At 38.9% G+C, this 20,003-nt stretch overlaps 1 protein-coding gene across 1 annotated transcript; it reads right to left on the bottom strand.

Annotated features, from left to right (window-relative positions):
- Window positions 1-725: 725 nt before the first annotated feature.
- On the bottom strand, window positions 726-16,071 carry LOC122640250 (cysteine-rich receptor-like protein kinase 10). Its single transcript, XM_043833398.1, has 10 exons — window positions 15,447-16,071; window positions 15,019-15,058; window positions 14,905-14,909; window positions 14,733-14,785; window positions 4,034-4,166; window positions 3,418-3,533; window positions 2,389-2,599; window positions 1,925-2,162; window positions 1,225-1,375; window positions 726-1,077 (listed from the first exon to the last, which is right to left on the bottom strand). The coding sequence occupies exons 1-10, from the start codon at window positions 16,069-16,071 to the stop codon at window positions 754-756; spliced, it is 1,896 nt and encodes a 631-aa protein (XP_043689333.1). The 3' UTR covers window positions 726-753.
- Between the last annotated feature and the right edge of the window lie 3,932 nt (window positions 16,072-20,003).

The raw sequence follows: 20,003 nt of genomic DNA, 5'->3' as shown, positions 1-20,003 counted from the left end.
ATCTCTACCAAAGATCAAATTGCTGACTTATTGACCAAGGTGCTTCCTATGGCACGATTTCAATTTATGAGGGACAAATTGAAAATCCACTCATACAGCCCTTCCACTTGAGGGGAATTGACTAAATATAGGATTACCATATTTTGGAACTGAATATTCGAACTATCTTCAGTGCAATCTTGAGTGGTGTATTGACTTGTATTGTTGGAGTCTATTATTGACAGCACAATCTTTCTTTGTATAGTTGGAGTTCATTTTTTTTTGTCTTGGATCTCTTGTAATCTTTCCATAATGGCCGCCTAGGCCATCTTGTAATCACTTGTATAAATCCTTTCTTTGAAGATCAATTCTTTCACATACGAAATAATATCAACTCTGACAAAAGGTGATTTGAAGGCACGTGATAGGGCTAAGGGGCAGCTCTGGCTAGCACAGATGAGTTTTAGAGGATCTTCTCATGCACAATTGCGTGTGGTTTATGGTTGTGTTGCATATTTATTCGAAATTTATAGTGCTATTTTTCTCTTTCATCATTTACACTTTTTGTGAACAAGTCCTTTCCTTTTTTGAGTACTCAAAACTACTCTTTCCTTGCTTTGAGGAATAAATGAAATCCCTTCACTTGCTTCAGTGAATAGATTAGTTCCATTAAAGTCATAACTCATAACTAATAAAATGTTGCACAAACCAAACCTCACTTGATGACTAGCATACAGTTATTTAATATTTTACATTACCCTTGATCCATTCATATTACCGAGGCTCTAACTCAGTGATTGACACTTTATTGACAGATTGACTTAACTCGGCTTCCTGCATTTCTCCCCCTTCTATAAGCATGTCTGTTTCCATTCTGGTTGGCACAAAAAATGCAGGTTTTGAGGGTGATGGAGGAGTAATTAAGTAGCTGCTCAATATAAGGACTATATTCGCCGTAGTGGGTCTGTCTGCTACATTTTGTTGAACACACAATAACCCAATATGAATGCATCTCATCACTTCACTTCTTGAACAATTTTCTCTCAGGATTGGATCAATCAACTCAAAGGCTGTTCCTGCATTCCAATGCCTCCATGCCTGCAAGATACATATAAGTCATTAGGTTTCTTAGGTTTTCCTCAGGTTTTGAGGCAAACTGAAGGAGCTAGTAATGTAATGTTCTAGTAGATAGTAGCAATATACATTTTTACAAAGGAAAAAAGAATTGCAGACATCCATACTTACATAGCTTAAAAGGTCCTCGGTGTCGTCTACTTTATAGAAACTACTGTTCTTCTTTCCAATTACAATCTCCAAAACTGATACACCAAAGCTGAAAACGTCTGATTTCACTGAGAACTGCCCACGCATTACATACTCCGGAGACATGTAACCACTGCAATCAATTATTATAAGATAATTAAGCAACTAAGGGTAACTACAGAGATTCTACTAGATCACATTTCTCCTCAGTTAATCACCAGATGCTACACATAGATTCAAGGCCTAACCAAAACCATTTTTTTTTTTTTTTTTTTTAATGTTAGGGTGGGGGAGTTGCCTAACCTCAGTTGTGGCAACTGATATCAGGTTGCTAGTCCTAACCAAGATTATATTTTTATGTCAACTATTTCCAAATGGGCTGAACCATCTTCATGAAAAATCATACCAGTTATTTTCAGCTAGGATAAACTGCTATAAGCCTTGTCCAAAATCAGCTCAGGATAACTTCATACCAGTTTTTTTCAGCTAGAGTGCATAGGATTGTGCACTTATTTTTCCTCATCAAGCCTGGCCAGAGCCTACATGTACTAGCCAACATTTCATGTGATGGTGGGGAGGTGGGGGATAAAAAACCAAGTAATTAAGAACTTGGCAAATGTGAATGCGTCAAAATGCTTTCTCTAATCATAACTATGAGAAGGAATGAGGCTTTGAAATTTACTAAGTCCCAACTATTCTGTTTGTATTTGCTTCAGTTTGGTCCACACCAAAAATTCTTGCCATCCCAAAGTCTGAGATCTTGGGATTCATTTCCCCATCTAACAAGATATTGCTTGCTTTAAGATCCCTATGAATAATTCGAAGGCGAGAATCTTCATGAAGATAAAGTAGCCCACGAGCAATCCCTTCAATGATCTTGTAACGTCTCTGCCAATCTAATTGCATGCATTTCTCAGGATCTGTGGTCATCCAAATAAAGGGTAGAATCAGAATTTAGAATATGCTCAAATTGACAAATAGTTCATCATGAAAGGTTGGTGGGTGGACAAAAGAGGATGAAGTATCATGAGTTTCAGTTTTACTTCCACATTTGCATATAATTGGAAAGTCTAATGCATGGAAATAACATGAGCAAAAATAACTCCTGAAGAGAGAGAGAGAGAGAGAAGTGTGTGTGGGGCGAACCAAATAGGAAGTAGTCAAGACTTTTGTTGGGTACAAACTCATAGATCAGGATCTTTTCTTCTCTCTCGAAGCAAAATCCTAATAGCCTAACCAGATTGCGGTGTTGAAGCTTTGCAACTAACACAACCTCATTCTTGAATTCTGTTGCTCCTTGCCCTGAACTTTTTGAGAGTCTCTTGACAGCAATTTCTTGTCCATTAGGAAGTTTACCCTGATGATATAATACAAGTGATTAGAAAACTTATGTAGCTTTAGTGTTTGGATTTTATGTGTCCATCAAACCCAATTTAAATTGTTTCATATTAATTTGCATTGATTTATTATGGGAAATTGATTGTCCTAAGATTAGATCTTAAACTAGTCACAACTACGATAAAATTAGACATATTTTTTGGCACCAAAAAGTCCTGTGAGGAGAAAATTTATTAAGCCACGTTGTGCCAAAAAATAGATACAATCCTGAGAAGATCCTCAAAAAAGAGGATCCCGAAATTACCAACTGAGGGTAGCTCAAAGCCCCATCTTGAAATAGAATCCGCAGAAACATTAAGAGCTCTACTAACATGGGAGGAATCTTCCATATAAGTGTTGATTTCCTTTAAAGGTACTGTGCTTGTGATACAAAGAGGTAACTTTAAACCCCCCCCCCTCTAATGGTTCTTTAAATACCCTAAGTTGCATGATCAGAAAATATTATTGGAAAGAATTTTTTATTCAACATCATGATTAAATGAAAACTACCTTCAATCATTCCAAATTCATGACTAATCAGTTCAGATTTGTATTCTATGGCAAAATAAACTTTGACATACTAGAATGGACCGAGTTTCCCTCCACCCACGGTGAATGGGATCCCATTCACCAAGGGGCAGGAATGGGTATCGGGAGGGTATTTTGGAATATACTAAAACCCTAGGAGGGGTTTGTGAACCCTAGGATGTCGGATGAACCGTCCTCTATGGGTGGAGGAAAACTTTGTCCTACTAGAATTCTAGTTCAATTACTACATGTCTGTAACTTCCTTCTTACCTTGTAAACGCCACCAAAGCCCCCTTCACCAATCTTGTTGGCGAAGTGTTCCGTGGCTGCAAGGACCGTTTTGAAATCAAATTGCAACGACTCCTCAGTTATAATTGTATTCTCACCTACGCACAAGCCAAAAGCAGAGAGAAATTAGAAGTTTGACCTTTCAAATTGCAATGACTCCACGGTTATAATTGTGTTCTCAGAAATTGAATCACTAGCTTCTTTAGCCATCATTTGAGATAAAAGATGCAATCTTTCAGATCTTACATCTGTTTATCTACGGCTCCAACTCAAAGATTGAACCGTTTCATCATGTCATCAAGTTCAAGGAACCAATTAGAGTGAACTTTGGATGATCAAGTAGAGCTTTTAAGTCGGTTAACCTTTTGGGATTGGTCTGAGGTTTGTGTGGTTACACTTTCATAAGAAATAAAAAAAGCTGTGGTGTGTGAGCTGGGTGTGTGCGTATGGTGTGTGTTGTTTATATCTGCCATTCCACGGTCCTGAAAGTCGATTAACCTTTTGGAATTGATGTGTGATTTGTATGATTACACTTTCATCAGAAAAAAAATAAAAAAATAAACCTTTTAAGAGAGAAAAAAAGGGCCAAAGCTTCTACCATTCTCCTTTGACAGGTTCTTCTTTTTCTTCTGGATTAGCAAACAATACAAGAGAACAGAGAAAAGAATCACTCCTGTAGCGGCAACTGGCACAACAATGGAAACAATTTTTCTGGACGAGCTTGGTACGTCCTTTATTCAAAGAAGTCCCTGGGTATCTCTAGTTTGACTGATAACCTTAGATTTGTGGGTGAATCCTTCACCATGGATGAAGAAAACTATCCTTTCGTTTTTTTTTTTTTTTTCTTTGGGGGGAAGGAAAAGGTTTATCAGAACTGTTAGGCCTTTCTGATCAGGAGAGGACCCAGGGGGAGTGAGGGGGATATACACTTTGTACTACATGGCTCCTCCAAACATTGTAAACATGTACAATACATATATATGTTACATATGATACTGGACTTGGGTAATGGATGTTGGGCCCGGAATGATGAGCCAGTAAAGGGAAAAAGAAAACAAATACTAGCCGGTTACCTCTCTCTCTCTCTCCTTCTCACAGACAGTCCAAGGTTCGAGAACTCGCGAGATCTCGCCGAGATCTCGCCGAGTTTCTCGGTTTTGGGCAAAACCGAGTCGAGTTCCTAGTCGGTACAAAAAACTACAATTTCTCGACCGAGATCTCGCCGAGATCTCGAGATCTCGCCGAGATCTCGGTGATATCTCGAAGGTGAAAATCATGGTTTTTTTAGTACAAAAAAACCAATATCTCGCAGAGATCTCGAGATCTCGGCGAGATCTCGGCTGGGCCCAAAGATGCTAGTTAGTTGTATTTAGCCCAATTTTCACCCAAAAACCATTTCCAACATAAGAGAGAGCAGGAACAGAAGTTCTTAGGCTCTAAACCAAGGGGAAAAAACCTCTCCTTCAAATTTCTTCTTCTTTCTTTCGATTGTTGGATGGAATGCACTGTTTGGAGTTAGATTGAAGTGCCAAAGTGAAGATTCAAGTGCCAATTTGGAGCATCATCACCTATTTGCAAGATTTCAAAGGTGTTTTCTATTTCTTCCCCAAATCTATTTTTTCCAAAAAAATTTTGTAGTCCTTGTTAGATTCATGTGGTTTTAATATATGTTGAACATCTTTGCCCGATCTATCACTTCATGGAGTCGGATTTTTTTCAGTTAATAAATTATTTATTATAATTTCTGGAAAAATAAATGATTTATTTGAAAAAGAAAATGAAAAAAATAGGATGAATAGTGATTGTTTGAAAATGATTTTGATATATGTTAAACTACTTGGGATGCTCTACAGCCCCATGGATTAATTTTTTATTTTCACCCATTAAAAAAATTATTTTATTTTTCAGATTTAATAAATATATTATAAAAATTAAAAATATATATATAATATTAAGGAAAAATACTTATTGGTTATGGAAAATTATGTACAACATATGTACATAATATTCAACTTCAAATGGTGTCAAATTCATCATTACATTATATTTTTCTTATACTTTAAGGTATAAATAGTTTTAAAAAAAAAATTCAAAATATTATTTTTAATTAACAAATAAATACTTGGGTTAGGGGATAAATAAGATATAGTTATTTCATAGTTCTAGTAGCTTGACATTACGTTTAAGAGTTATGAATAGCATACTTTAAGTCTTGAATACCTTACTTTAAGTGATCCATGGTTATTAATACATGCTTTTTTTTAATGTAAATGTCAAACATAAGACATTTTGTATTCAATGTCCGATATAGCATGGCAACATGGAGTTCCCATGTCCGAGACAAAAGAAGTCCAAATGCAATTATTGTGGGAAGTTGCTATCCGGAGGAGCCACCAGGTTAAAGCAACACTTGTGCAGTAGAGCAAGGATGTTTCATCATGCCCAAATGTTCCTATCCAAGTGAAAGTGGCAATGACACAACATTTGAAAGGAGGAAGATTAAAAAAATCTGAGAGGGAAAGAATGCAACAAGAGTTTAATGAGGCAATACTAGAGAGGGCTGGTGCGAGAGGTTTGTGGCGAAGATGATCGACATTGGGCCTCCACTGGTGAGTTTCAATCAAAGGTGAATGGAGAATTTACCAAAGACTTTGGGCGAGTAGACAAAGTTTTCATTTTGATAATATAAGAGCATATGAGCAAGCAAGAGGAGCTGGTGGATCTGCTCAGTGCACCGGCAAGAAGATGAGAGGAGAAGAAGCACTGGGACAAGAAATATACCACGACCCCAAACCCGACCACGAGTACAAGGTCCGAACCCATTTTGAGCGGGATCCCACCACTTTTAGGCAACAAGATGCCTACCGCCAACCATCCCACAAGTATTTGGTGGTAAACAAGAGAAAGCACGAAAAGCCTTGACAAATTCATGCTTTACCATGGCATTCCAGCCAATGTAGCACAAGGAACATACTATGATGCATTCCTTGATGCTGCGGAGGGCTGGTGCGGGATGGAAGGACCTTCACCATTTGAATTATACAATGTGTATTTGCCTCGGGAGGTAGAGGAGCTAAAAGAATACATTGATGGTTTGAAGCCAATGTGGGAGACATATGGGGTTACTCTTATGGTGATGGTTGGACTGGACCTACTAGGCTGTCCATCATAAATTTCATGGTGAGTTGCATGGAAAGACTATATTCTTGAAGTCTATCGATGCATCAAAGCATATAAAGGATGCATCATACTTGTATAAGGAGTTGAAGCAAGTGGTGGAGGAGGTAGGACCAAGGAACGTTATCCAAATTGTGACGGATAACGGTTCCAACTATAAAAGCTGGAGAGAAGTTGATGAATAAGAAGAGTAAGAGGATCCGGCTCTTTTGGACCCCATGTGCAGCCCATTCTATTGATTTAATGTTGAAGGACATGGGGAAAAAGACTTTGGTGGCGGGTGTGGTAAATAGGGCAAGACAAGTGACAACTTTTGTGTACAACCATTCTTATGCTTTAGCCTTGATGAGGAGAAATGCAATGGAGATTTAGTGAGGCCTGGTGTCACTCGATTTGCCACCAATTACATTGCATTGAAGAGCTTTGAGTAAGGCGATAGGTCTAAGGTGTATGTTTGCAAGTCATGAATGGTTTGGTTGGCAAGGTTCTAAGTCGGAAGAAGCAAAGGTAGCACAAGACCATTGCAAATGATGGATTTTGGAAGGACTTGGGGAAAGTGGTTGGCATATTAGAGCCAGTGGTGGCGATGCGAGGATGGTTGATACAGAGAAGAAGCCTACTTTAGGCCACATTTATGCTGCCATCCAAAAATGAAGGAAATGGTTAGAGCTGCTATACCTCGAAGTGCAAAGTCCTACACTAACATCATTAATGAGCGGTGGGAGAAGCACTTGAGTCATCCATTGCATAAGGTGGTGAGTTCAACATACTTTATACTTTAAATGTTATAACTTTTTACATTTACATATTCAAAACCCTAAAGGCATTAAAGCGATTAAGTCACTAACAAATCATATTTGTGGTGTTTACTTTACCAAAATACTATTTGAATCCAAAGTATCACTACTCCCATGATCTTGGGCTAGACATAGAATTGTTAGAGGCGGTTCAAGTCTTACTCGAAGTTGGAGCCCCATCCAAAGACACAAGCGCTTGCAACGATGAGGTGAGAGTATGGGACTTTGGCACTTTGGTTTTATGAATGTAATTACTAAATAGGAAATACTAATGCCTCATATTGAAAATAGATCAAATACTTGAGAGAGGCCTCAGCAAGTTTCGGTCGACTAGGCTGCGGTGGAGGGTAGACAAAAGTCGGACCCTGGTAGGTGGCATGATATTACATTTATGAATTATAATTTATCTCTTTATAATGTACATATTCTTACTATTCTATATTTGTAATGCAGCCGATGGTGGGTGCTTTATGGTACAAGTTCACCCAACCGAGGAAGGTAGCGGTGAGAGTGCTCTCACAAACTTGTTCATCCTCCGGATGTGAGCGCAACGAGTACATTCTCATTGATACATTCAAAGAGGCGGAATAGGTTGGGTAGCGAACGATGGAGCAGCTTGTGTATGTGCACTACAATATGAGATTAAGGATGAGGCACATACGTGAAGGAATTGAGGCCAATGATAAAGAACCCATTGAAGCTGTCAACATTTTTCAAGAGGACTACGATGACGATGAGGATCCCTATTCCGGTGGGTGAGGATCGTGGTACACTGATATGGATCAATCGGGGTAGGCCCGACCCCACCATTGCGTCTCTAACCGCACCGATGTTGATGAATATATGTCGACGCAAGAGGGGCGTGCACATGCGAGTCACCGAAACCTTTTGAGCCGCGCGTAGGAAGTCCTGGCGATGATGATGATGGTGGTGGTGATGACACGTGATGCTAGTGATGGTGATGGTGATGGTGATGGTGATGGTGGTGAAGGCTGCTCGCGCTGTGGCATGCGGAGTGGCGGTTATTATGATGATCGTCATGAGGGGATGCGCGAGCGATGCAAGAAGTTGGAGCGCAGGGAGGACCTGTGCGTTTCACCGGTGAGTCTCGGTTCGCATGCCACTCAAGATCAAGACCATGGTGGCTACCCTAAAACATACAACGAGAAAGAAGGGTCGCAAACACTCACATCAGTCATATGCTCGGGAGGAGGACAACGGCGTATGAACACCATGCTTACAAGTTTCGGAAGCATGAGTATAGATACTACTAGTGAGCATCGAGTCATGGCAATCATCTCGGCATCATCATGGCTATGACTATGGCCAGCGAGCACCGGTTCGATTATAGTGCCTATGGTCGATGGGCGATCAATGAGTATGACGATCAAAGCTCTAGGTCGTGTTGGGCATACATTCCTAGTCCCAAACCAGTCATACATGCCTCAAACTCAATATGACAGAGTGATGGATCTTACACCTCATACCAACAGACCTCCCATGTACCCTAAGATAGGGAGATTGGTATATGTTGATCGGAAGACTTATATGGAAGGCGTGTCACACTATTTGCAACACTATAGCAATTCCATGACATGGGAATTATATGTGGATCGATATAGGGATGAATTTCTTGTTCAATCTCATTTTATGTAACAAATTAAGTGAACATTGATGTAATGTACATTTTATTTGAATGTTTTGATTGATGTGTGCTAATTAGAATGTTTTGATTGCTAATTTGCTATGTTTTACTAAATTATATATAGATTATGTTGTTTTAGACTTTTAGTACGACTCGTCGCCTACCAACCTATGGTCCAAAGTGAAACTCATATTTGGACTTGTTTTTTGGCAAATCTGGGCATGCCATTGTGTTTAAATGGCCTGAAATAGGCTGGATACCAAGTTTCAGACCCAAAATATGTGTACAACCCACCGAGTTGGGGGTCCGAGTCCAAAAAAAAAAAATTGCACCAACTGATCTCGGCTCGACTCGGTTTCTGGCCTAGCCGAGATGCCACCGAGACCCGAGTTCTCGAACCTTGAGACAGTCACACCTGCCATTCTTTGGCACTTCCCCCCCCCCCTCCTCTCAAGCTTTTCCTCCATCTCCCACAATCCCACACTCCTATTGATTCTCCTATTATTCATAAAATTTATACCAAGTTCTCTTTCACCCAAGGTGAAGAGAGAATTTCTTAATCCATGAGATCTGACCCTTTGATTGAACCTAGGAAAGGAATTTCGGACTTTCTTTTACAGGGGTAGGGAGTTTATGATGAGACTCACTGTTCGAAGAGTCCAATCATACCGTCAAATCATCTACACGAAAAAACTTTCTCCAAAGTTATTTTTTCGCTTTTTATTATTTATTTATTTATTCTTTTTTCTTTTTTACCTTTTGTCATATGTTGAAAACATGAACATGATGTTAGCTTATTTTAAATTTATAGATTATTATGACTTCCCCCCCCCCCCTCAAGAAAAAAAAAAAAAGAAGGAAAAATTTTTGGTTCCACCCCTGTTTCTAATGTACATTCATGAAAATGATTGTGTTAATCCATCCAGACTGACAATCAATTCGACCTACAAAAGGAGATGAATAGGCCAAAAGGAATGCCTGTTGGACTGTAATGACCATCCAATCAGTTGTATTCTTCAGATAGAAAATCTCAAGAAAGAAACAATACTCCAGTTCAGATGGTTAAGGCCACTAGAACAAGCTGATTTAACGGCTAGCAGATCCCTCACATCCTCCCTTGATATGCAGAATAAATACAGTAGAGAGCCTAAATCTTACAACACTACAGTGATAGCCCCTTTTCATTATACTTGGTAAAGAAAACATAACTCCAGTAGCAATATGTGATGACACATAAATAAAATGACGAATTTACTGGTAATTCACAAGTTCCATCGAAACAGTCATATTTGGGGAAAAGCATAAAATAGCAACAATGGTTCCCAAATTACATGTAAGTTCACAGATTTACGCTACAGAATAATTATATTATAAGTACAACAACAACAACAAACTCAGCCTTATCCCAGACATGGATCCAAACAAAACAAAGCAGGGAAAACAGAGTTCTAACAGAAAAGGGACTGAAAAGATGGGGAAAGAGATGAGAAACGAAAAAAGAAAAAGACAAATGAAAGATACGGAAAAAAAAGTAGAGAGATGAAAGATAGTAAGAGGGAAGAGGCACAGCCCAGCACGTCAGGAGATTCTCAGCTAAATGGGATCTGCCACATGGATCCTTGTCCTCCAATGGGCTCTGTCCGAGGTCATAATGGGTACAAACCCTAGCCTATGCATGTCCTTCCTCACCACTTCTCCTATGGTCATTATAGGTCTGCCCCTACCTCTTTTAGCTCCTTCAATTGTAATCATATCACTCCTCCTTATTGGAGTGTCCCTAGGCCTCCGTTGAATATGACCATACTACCTTAAACGACTCTCTAGGAATTTGTCATCGATCGGGGCAACTCCCAAGTCTGCTCTTACATGTTCATTCGGTACTTTATCCTTCCTTATTTTTCCACACATCCATCCTAACATCCTCATCTCTGCCACACAAAGCTTATCAATATGACACTTCTTAAGTGCCAAACATTCTGCCACATACAGCATGGACGGTCGAACAACAGTCCTATAGAACTTTCCTTTAAGCTTTAAAGGAACATGTTGGTCACAAGCACTCCGGATGCACTTCTCCACTTCAACCATCCCACTTTAATTCTCTATGAAACATCATCCTCTATGTCACCATCTTTATTTATGATTGACCCCAGATATCTAAAATAGTCACTTTGCAATAGCTCTCTTTCCTCAACTCGCACCATATCAGTATCCAGCGTAGTGTGACTCAAATTACACATTATATATTTTGTCTTCGTTCTACTAATCTTAAAGCCTGCTTCCAAGGTTGACCTCCAAAGCTCTAACTTAGAGTTAATCCCTTCTTTTGTCTCATCCACCAAAACGATACCATCAGTGAAGAGCATACACCATGAGACCTCGTCTTGAATGCACAGTTATATCGTCTATGATAAGAACAAAAAGGTAAGGGCCTAAGGCTGAACCCTAATGTAATCCAATCGTAATTGGGAATTCCTTGTCGTGACCTCCTACAAATCTCACACTAGTTACCACACCCTCATACACATCTTTAATGACATCTACATATTTACTTGACACTCCTCTCTTCACTAGAACATGTTGATTAGATCTCTAGGGACTTGGTCGCAGGCCTTTTCCAAGTCGATAAAGACCATATGGAGATCCTTTTTGCTATCTCTATATCTTTCCATGAGCCTCCTTAGTAAGTAGATAGCTTATGTTGTGGATCTACCTCGCATAAAGCCAAATTGGATCATTGAGATATGAGTCTCTCTTCTCAAACGAGCCTCAATAACCCTCTCCCACAGTTTCATAGTGTGACTCATTAGCTTTATGCTTCTGTAGTTATTACAGTTTTGTATATCACTTTTATTTTTGTAAACCGGGACTACAAAGCTTCTCCTTTACTCATCTGGCATCTTCTTTATGTTCATGATCTTATTAAACAGCTTTGTTAGCCAATAAGCCCCACAACCTCTTATGGTTTTCCACACTTCGATTGGAATCTCATCTAGGCCTGTTAACTTTCCTGTTTTCATCTTTTTTAGGGCTTCTTTAACTTCTGCCACACTAACCTTTCTTACATATCTATGATGTGTAGTATCATGTTGAATAGAGTACTCATCTGGGTCAATTCTACTCGGCCTATCTCCATTTAGTAGGTAGTATATTCAGCCCGTCTCTTCAAAATGTCCTCATCCCTTACCAACACTTTTCCATCATCACTCTTGATACACCTCACCTGATCGAAATCTCTACTCTTCCTTTTTCTCATCTTAGCTGTCTTGTATATAGCTTTTTCCCCTTCTTTGTTTAGGTTGATATAGAGATCCTCATATTTCTTCGCTTTAGCCATCCTCACAATCTTCCTAACTTCGTTTCTGGCATCATAATATCTCTTTTTATCATCTATTTCTTTAGTCCTTTGCTATGTCTTAAAACAATCTTTCTTGGTCTTAATGGGAACTTGGACCTCATCGTTCCGCCACCAAGTCTCCCTAGGGACCTGGCGACTACCCTTCGCTTCCCCTAACACATCTTTGGCAACCCTCTTAATACATGTCATCATCTCGTGCCATATCACATTGGTGTCTCCTACAAAGTCCCACTTTCCTTGTTTGACCACATTATCAGTAAAAGTCCTTAGGTACTCCCTTTTTAATCTTTACCACCTCATCTTAGGGTGCATAGGTTCTCTCCTCCTATGCTTTTGGGCACTGAGACATATATCCAGGGTCACCAATCTATGTTGGGTTGTTGACTGGTATGAATCCCACTTTTGTAGGTAACTAAGTGTTCCTCTCTTTTTTCAAAGAAAATATTCACAATGGATAGATCATAAGCTACCACAAAGTCTAGGATTGAGGTCCCCTCTTCATTCTTCTCCCCAACTCCGAAGCCTCCATGGACACCTTCATAACCTCTACAATCGCTCCTAACGTGGCCGTTCAGATCACCTCTAATAATAATCGATTCCTCTTGGCCAAAACCCTACACTAAATCATCCATGTTGTCCCAAAATTGGCGCTTACTATTTTCATCCAATCCTATTTGGGGTGTGTAAACGCAAACAATATTGACAACCTCTTTCTCCAACACAAGTTTGATGGATATAATCCTATCACTCACTCTTTTGACATCCACTACATCATTCTTTAGATCTTTATCCCTCCTCCGTTTCTATTACTTTGGTCTCTGCATACCAAAGTTTAAATTCGTCCAATTCTTTAGCTTTGTTACCTTTCCATCTTGTCTCTTGGATATAAGCTATATTAATCCTTCATCTCCTCATAACATCTATCAACTCCAGGCTCTTACCCATTAAGGATTCAATGTTCCAGGTAGCTAATCTAATCCTACATTTCTAGGCTGGCATAATTCCTCTCACTTGCCCTTGCCTACTTATAGCCGCATCCAGGCATCAATGCAGCGCATCGCATATGGGGGACACTCTAGCAGAAAGAGGATGGAAAGACATGAGATCAAGAAAAAGATCAAAAAAACAAAAGGATCCATGCAAAAGGTGATTGGCGAAAATACTAAAGTGTCAGCTACCGGCCTGATGCACCGCCATAGTAAAATAAATTTATTTATTAGAAAAGTATAAACAAAAAGTTCCCAAGCATTAAATATTGGGATAAGAAAATGACCAAGACAGAGAAATACTTAGGCATCAGACAATGGAAACCACGCACATAGTACAAGACACAAGTACCAAAAGATAAATTAATACTTTCAGGCAAGTAACTCAAAAAGCAGCTAACGAACAAATGAAACAAATGAATGCAACAGGTGAAACAAATGAAATATATAGTGCAATATAAAAGTACATAAAAGCACGTAATGCACTAACAATAAGCAATAAAAGCAAGCAGTGTATTAGAATATAGTGCACTAACAATAAGCAATGGAATAGGTTCAGGCAGTGGTATTAGAGCAATGTTCGGCAGCAAAACACAGTAAATAGCACGCAGTGATGATGCAAAACCAGGGTCAGGCAATGAAATAAAGTTGCAGTGATAAAGCAAACAGAGAAATAAAGGTGCAGCAGTGTGTTAAGACACTAAGCAGCTAAACACAATATATAACTAAACATAAAAAGCGGCAGAGGAATAAATGGTGCAGATTACACTAGAGGCAATTCACAGCAGCCTTTCACACTTTAACCGGGTTAGCGTTAAACCAAAAAAATAATCTAACCAGAGCAGAAGTCAGGTGTGGTTTACTGCAATTGTAAGATGGATTCGTCCAGAATACTTGGAAGAGTCTTATATTATAAGATATAAAACAGATTGACAGTTGGAAGTAATACAACATAAAACTATAGCTCACACATAAAGTATATTTAAAATAAAATAAACTTTAACAATGAAAACAATGATAATGATGGTGATATGAATTTTGATATTCTCCATAGAAATTTTTGTTACCAAACAGTGGCATAAGAAAATCTTGTCTTGTCTTGTTCATTTGACTCATGTCCCAAATTTTCAGCAAGAGAATACATCAGTTTGGAATAATCAAAACCCAGGAAAATCCTGAAGAAACATCCTTTATAAGGGCAATATATAGCCATAAAAAGAAGGATTACCAAGCTCAGGATATATACATTGATGTCCAGTTGCTGAGCGAAGCAATGCTGGCTTTTTAACCTTCTTCCTTCTGTAAACCAGAAAATATATACTACCTGACAAAACCAGTCCCACAGCTGCTGCAGCAGCTATGCCGATAATTGCTGCACTTGAAATTCCTGCTTAGATTTAGAGGTAGGGCATGGTCAGTTTAAATAATATCAATGCCCCAAATTGGCTTGTTCAGATAACAAGCATAAAACTGGCACGTGAAGAAGACTCAAGCCACCTGAAGTACCTGAGCTGCAAGATGAGAATAGTGTATTCATGTTAGACAGCTGGAAGAGGTAGAGAACTAAAGACATAAAGCGTCGATCAGCTTAAATCATTGAGCAAATTGAATACTAATTACCTTATTTTTGTACCCAGGCCTAGATAACTTCCATTAGCATCTGAAGAAGATCAAGAAAACTAGAAGATATCAATTCCAAGCTCTATACGTTGTAGGAAAGGTTTTTTTATTCAAAGAAGAGGAAAAGCTAGAGTTTAGCAACAGTCATTCAGCTTTATATCAAAATTAGGTCAGTCACAAAGAAATGGCCTCCTTTGTGTTCATGATTGAGGGTCAGCAAACTAGAAACTCAATGACTCAATCTCTTATCTTATATATTTTTTCTCAACCCCCCCCCCCCCCCTCCCCTTTCGTTTAACAATAGTTACATATTTGAATCCACTTTGTTTACAAATTTATACATTCTCAATTTGTGTTTGATCTCATTATAGAATTGTGGATGATCATAAACAGATAACAACACTTGCTAGCATAGAATAAGAGGCCACCTGTGTGAGGAATGAACACTACACCACTCCCAGAGCTGAAATTCACGGTGGGGTTGTACTGCTGCACCAATTGGGTATCACTGAAGTGGAACAAAACAGCAACCGAAGACAAGGTATCATTCGGGCGAAGAGGGTAAGTCACGAACAACCCATATTCACTGGAGATCCTATTATCCCCACAAAAGCAATTGACGCTAACATTGAGTAGGGCATTATTTGGAATATTCCCGCTCTGCAACGTTAACGTGGTCGTGAGGTAGGAATAAAATAGCGTAACTATAGTTTGGTAGGAATCACCAGTATTAACGAGGTATTGGAACACATGAGCATTGTATTCGCCATTGATGCAATCACAGTTGGAGAATGGAACGATTAAATTGGAGGAAGCTTCAACAGAATCCATATCGCTTATTTGAGGGTTGTAGCTCCTAATCGATGGAATCGAAGCGTTCAAGACTTGGCTGATGAATGAAATATTACAACCCGGCCACACATTGTAAGAAGCCAAAGCCAGGTTGCAGCTGCGGTGACAAACGGCTTCTGCTCCGACGAAGAAGAACAAGAGCAAGACGGAAAATCCTACCTCTAACCATAAATCCAGTCTTCTACTCCCTGCGACCGCCATATGTCAAAGATCGAACTCTGAGTAAATATTACAAAAATTCACAAAGATGATCAGAGCCCTGAAAACTTTGCTCCATTCACATTCTTCCAAAACAGAGATCAACAAAACAAAGGAGAAGAAATTGAATTTTTTTAATATAATTATGAAATTGAAGAAAGAATTCAGAAACACTAAAATAAATATTTTCAAATATTTTTGCAGTTGACCTGCTTGAACTGTTCTTTGTCGATTATTTCCTGTGTCCCTATTGAAGATTTAATTAGGGAAAGGAAAAAAAAAAAAAAGGATTTTCCGTTATAATTCGAAACCAAAACATCTTCTTCGTCACCCTCGCGATTCGCGCCTCGTTGTTCCTCTGCAAAACATTGGTCGCCGCGTTTACCAGTAGAGTATACTTGCGGGAGATTGAAAAAAATAATTTCTTATATTGCAGCGGGAAATTTAAATTGATTAAATTATGGGAACAAAAGATCGTTATATGGTCGTGTCGCTCCTGAAGCAAGACATTGTAAAACGCAAAATTTATTGTCCAACCCTTTTTAAAATAAAAAATCTCACTTATATTGATACCTTTACAAGCGCTCTCATTGGCTTTTTTTTTGGGTGAAAGCGCTCTCATTGGCCCTTGGGATGATGTGGGATTACTTAGACAAGAATCTCTTGCCCATTATTATAAGGGTGGGGATGGTTGTCAAGTTGTGGGCCCCTACAACGGTGTGGGGGCCAAAGAGAGCACACAACTTGACTGCCTTTTTTTTTCCCTTTATTATAAATAAGGGGAAAAGATTTCGTCTAGGAACGTGACCTATGTCGATGCTCCCATGTAGGCCTGTAAATGGATCAGATTCGGCTCGGATACGGATCAAATGTAATCGGATTCGGATATTTCTTGGTCGAATTCAGATACCTCTAAACAGATTCGGATGCAGATCGAATTCGGATTTTCGACCCTCCGTTTACACCTCTGCCTTGTGTAACCCGAACCTTCCTCCCCCTAGTGGATACAATTCACTCTCAATCCATAGTTTTAGATCATGATTCTCTTTTCCTCGTATTTTAGAACATGTTCTTCAAAAACCCTCAAGATCATTATTTACTTAATTTTTTATAATTAAGTATTTGGATTCGAATTTTTATCAGAGTATTCAGATTTTTTTTTCAGATATTTCTAAACGAATTTAGATGCTCCGAAACGGATACAGATGCAGATCGAATTCGAATTTTCGGTTATCCATTTACAGCCATACTCCCATGTGTCTATCTCTCTCCTTTATGTGAAAATATACCTTTGCCTCTTGTTTGGGAAAGAGAGAAAAATACATTATTGTGAAAAACCAAGAAGGTGTTTCCTGTAAGGGTATTTATATAATATCCCTTCATATGTTCTAATATAATCCTACTTGTGTTAATGCCCAGACTATGAGGGGCAATCTAGTAATTAGTCCATCTGACCTAAACCCTAGTTTCCCTATATATACTAGCTGGAGGCAGTAGTCTGGGTATTCCAAACTAGATACTCAGGGTGTAATGCTTTAAACAACCTTGTGCTCAAAACCCTAACCCTAACAATCTTAAAGCATTAGGATTTTCGTTTCTCTGCGATCAAGATCGGCTTTGGATTTCGGATTCACGTTTGACTTTGTCTCAATTCTGATTTTCTGATCGACTTTAGAGTTTTTATTTGATCGACCTTTTGGTGATTACGGAATCTGATCACGGTTACTATTTTATCAAAGACGACATCGATCAAAGCTCTTGCATCACGGTTCCAGTTTGAGAGGTAATTCTTTATCAAACGATCAATCAAGCTTGGAGATCTGCCTTCACGATTTTGTTCGAACGTGCGTCATGGCTTTCGTTTCTCAAAGTTTTGTTTTGATTTGGTTTTAAAACAAAGCTACAACGTTTGCAGACCTTGGCAGAGAACTTTATCAAAGGTTTTTTATTTGGTTGTTTGATTACAAAGACAAAAGCAATTAATCCATTTTGATTTGATTGGTTTGAAAAAAAAAAAAAACAAATCAAAAGAAGTTTTGGAGTTTACCTTTTGGCAGAGTACGTTATTGGCAGGAAGCTTCTATTTTTCAAAGCTCTTTTCTACTTCCTTGATTTGACTATTAAAAAAAAAAAAAAGTAGAAGAAGACAAAAGGCTTTAACTTTTGACTTGTTTTTGAGATCGTTCACTACCTACGGGTTGCGATCAGTGTCAGTCATCACCAAACAGCAGCCAGAGACCCGTGCCTGCCAGCACTAGAGTGCCCACCACGACTGTCGACGTCGCTGCACCGCCGCCATCCTTCCCTCCGTCGTCTAAATCCAGGGTTCTTCATATCAGGTGTGATTGTTCTTTGAAATATTTATTTTTATTTGAATTTTTGCTTGGGCATATAAACAAATCACATAAATATGGAGAAACACGCTGTTCCAATTGAGGTGATCAAATTGGAAAGTTTTAGTGGCTCTAAGTTCAATTCTTGGAAAATGAGGACTCAGTTTGGACTGAAGTACCCCAATATTTTCTACACTGTAGTAAATAAATTTTCTAGTTGTACGGACCTAACTGAAGCCCAATGGATAAGTGATGAGGACTTTTGCAAAGACTACCTATTGAACTGCCTGTCAGATAGGCTGGCAGAGACCTATAGTAAATATGAGACTGCAAAAAAGATTTGGGTAAACCTAGAAGCCCAATTCAAAAAGGAGGATGATCTATCAAAAACTCACTTGGTTGACAAGTTTATGGACTTCAAGTTTCAAGAAGATAAGGAGATACTTCCACAAGTACCAGACTTTGAGAACTTGATAACAAAATTGAACCAAGAAAACATCCCTGTTGTTGATGCATTCTTAGTGGGTGCAATTATCTTTAAGTTACCCTCTACCTGACATTCCTTTAAAACTGAGATGCACAGAAAGAAAACACAAGTGGGGCTGGATGATCTCAAACGGTTCATTAGAATCGAAGATGAGAACAGAGCCAGGAATAACTTGGAGATGGTGAAACAACAACAGGCATCTGCCAATTTGGTTTCCCAACCCAAGAAATATCCTAGGCAGTCCAAGCCACCTAAGAAAGAACCCTAACAGTTGGAGGCTAAAAAGACTAATTTTAAAAAGAGGGACAAGTGCCGCAACTTTGGAAAGTGGGGCCACTATGCATCTGAGTGTATGGGTCCTAAGAAAGGGAACACTGACACACCACAGAAGGAAGTTCAGATGCTGGTGGACAAGACTGAGCCTACTAACTTTGTTGCCATGGTTGGCAAGGGTAAGGGGTTGGCCAGTACATCTTCAGATTGGTGGTTAGACTCTGGAGCGACTTGTCATGTTTGCAATAGCAAGGACCTGCTCACTGATGTTGTTCAAGTAGCAGAGACTGTCACTGTTGCAAATGGAGACGTCGTGGAAGTGGCTCAACAAGGGACAGCGAACCTGGTGTTATCATCAGGTAAAATTTTAACTTTGAAAAATGTTACAATCTTTCCTGGTTTGGAAAAGAATTTAATTTCCATTGGAATTTTGCTTGATGCTGGCATGTCTATTACTTTTAGTAGTGGTAGAGTAATATTGTCTATTAACTCCTTTTCTTTTGGATGTGCTTATAATTTGAATGGTATGTTTAGGTTTAGTTTAGCTAATGAGACAATAAACCAGGTTAACCATAACTCACTTGATCCCAAAATACTACATTGTAGGTTAAGACATGTGAACTATAGGAAAATGCTCAAACTAGCTAAAACTCATAATTTACCATTAGACACTTCAATTAGATTTAACAGATGTGAAGTGTGTGCTCAAACCAAAATAACTAAAAAACTGTTCAGACCGATTTCTAGGAGCACTCAACTTCTTGAACTTATACATTCTGGCATTTGTGACTTTAAAAGCTACACAACTAGAGGAGGTCGGAAGTATTTGATAACATTTATAG

The sequence above is a fragment of the Telopea speciosissima genome, chromosome 9 (assembly GCF_018873765.1).
Source record: "Telopea speciosissima isolate NSW1024214 ecotype Mountain lineage chromosome 9, Tspe_v1, whole genome shotgun sequence".
Lineage (NCBI taxonomy): Eukaryota > Viridiplantae > Streptophyta > Magnoliopsida > Proteales > Proteaceae > Telopea > Telopea speciosissima.
This window is presented reverse-complemented; position numbering and strand designations above follow the sequence as displayed.

What these genes read in the sequence shown, in the direction of transcription:
- LOC122640250 (XM_043833398.1), bottom strand. Translation starts at nt 16,071, where the DNA reads ATGGCGGTCGCAGGGAGTAGAAGACTGGATTTATGGTTAGAGGTAGGA. An exon ending in CTGCAGCAGCTGTGGGACTG is followed by an intron (nt 4,167 to 14,732) that starts GTTTTGTCAGGT and finishes CTTTGAATAAAG; the next exon opens with GACGTACCAAGCTCGTCCAG. An exon ending in AACAGAATAGTTGGGACTTA is followed by an intron (nt 1,376 to 1,924) that starts GTAAATTTCAAA and finishes AATTGATTGCAG; the next exon opens with TGGTTACATGTCTCCGGAGT.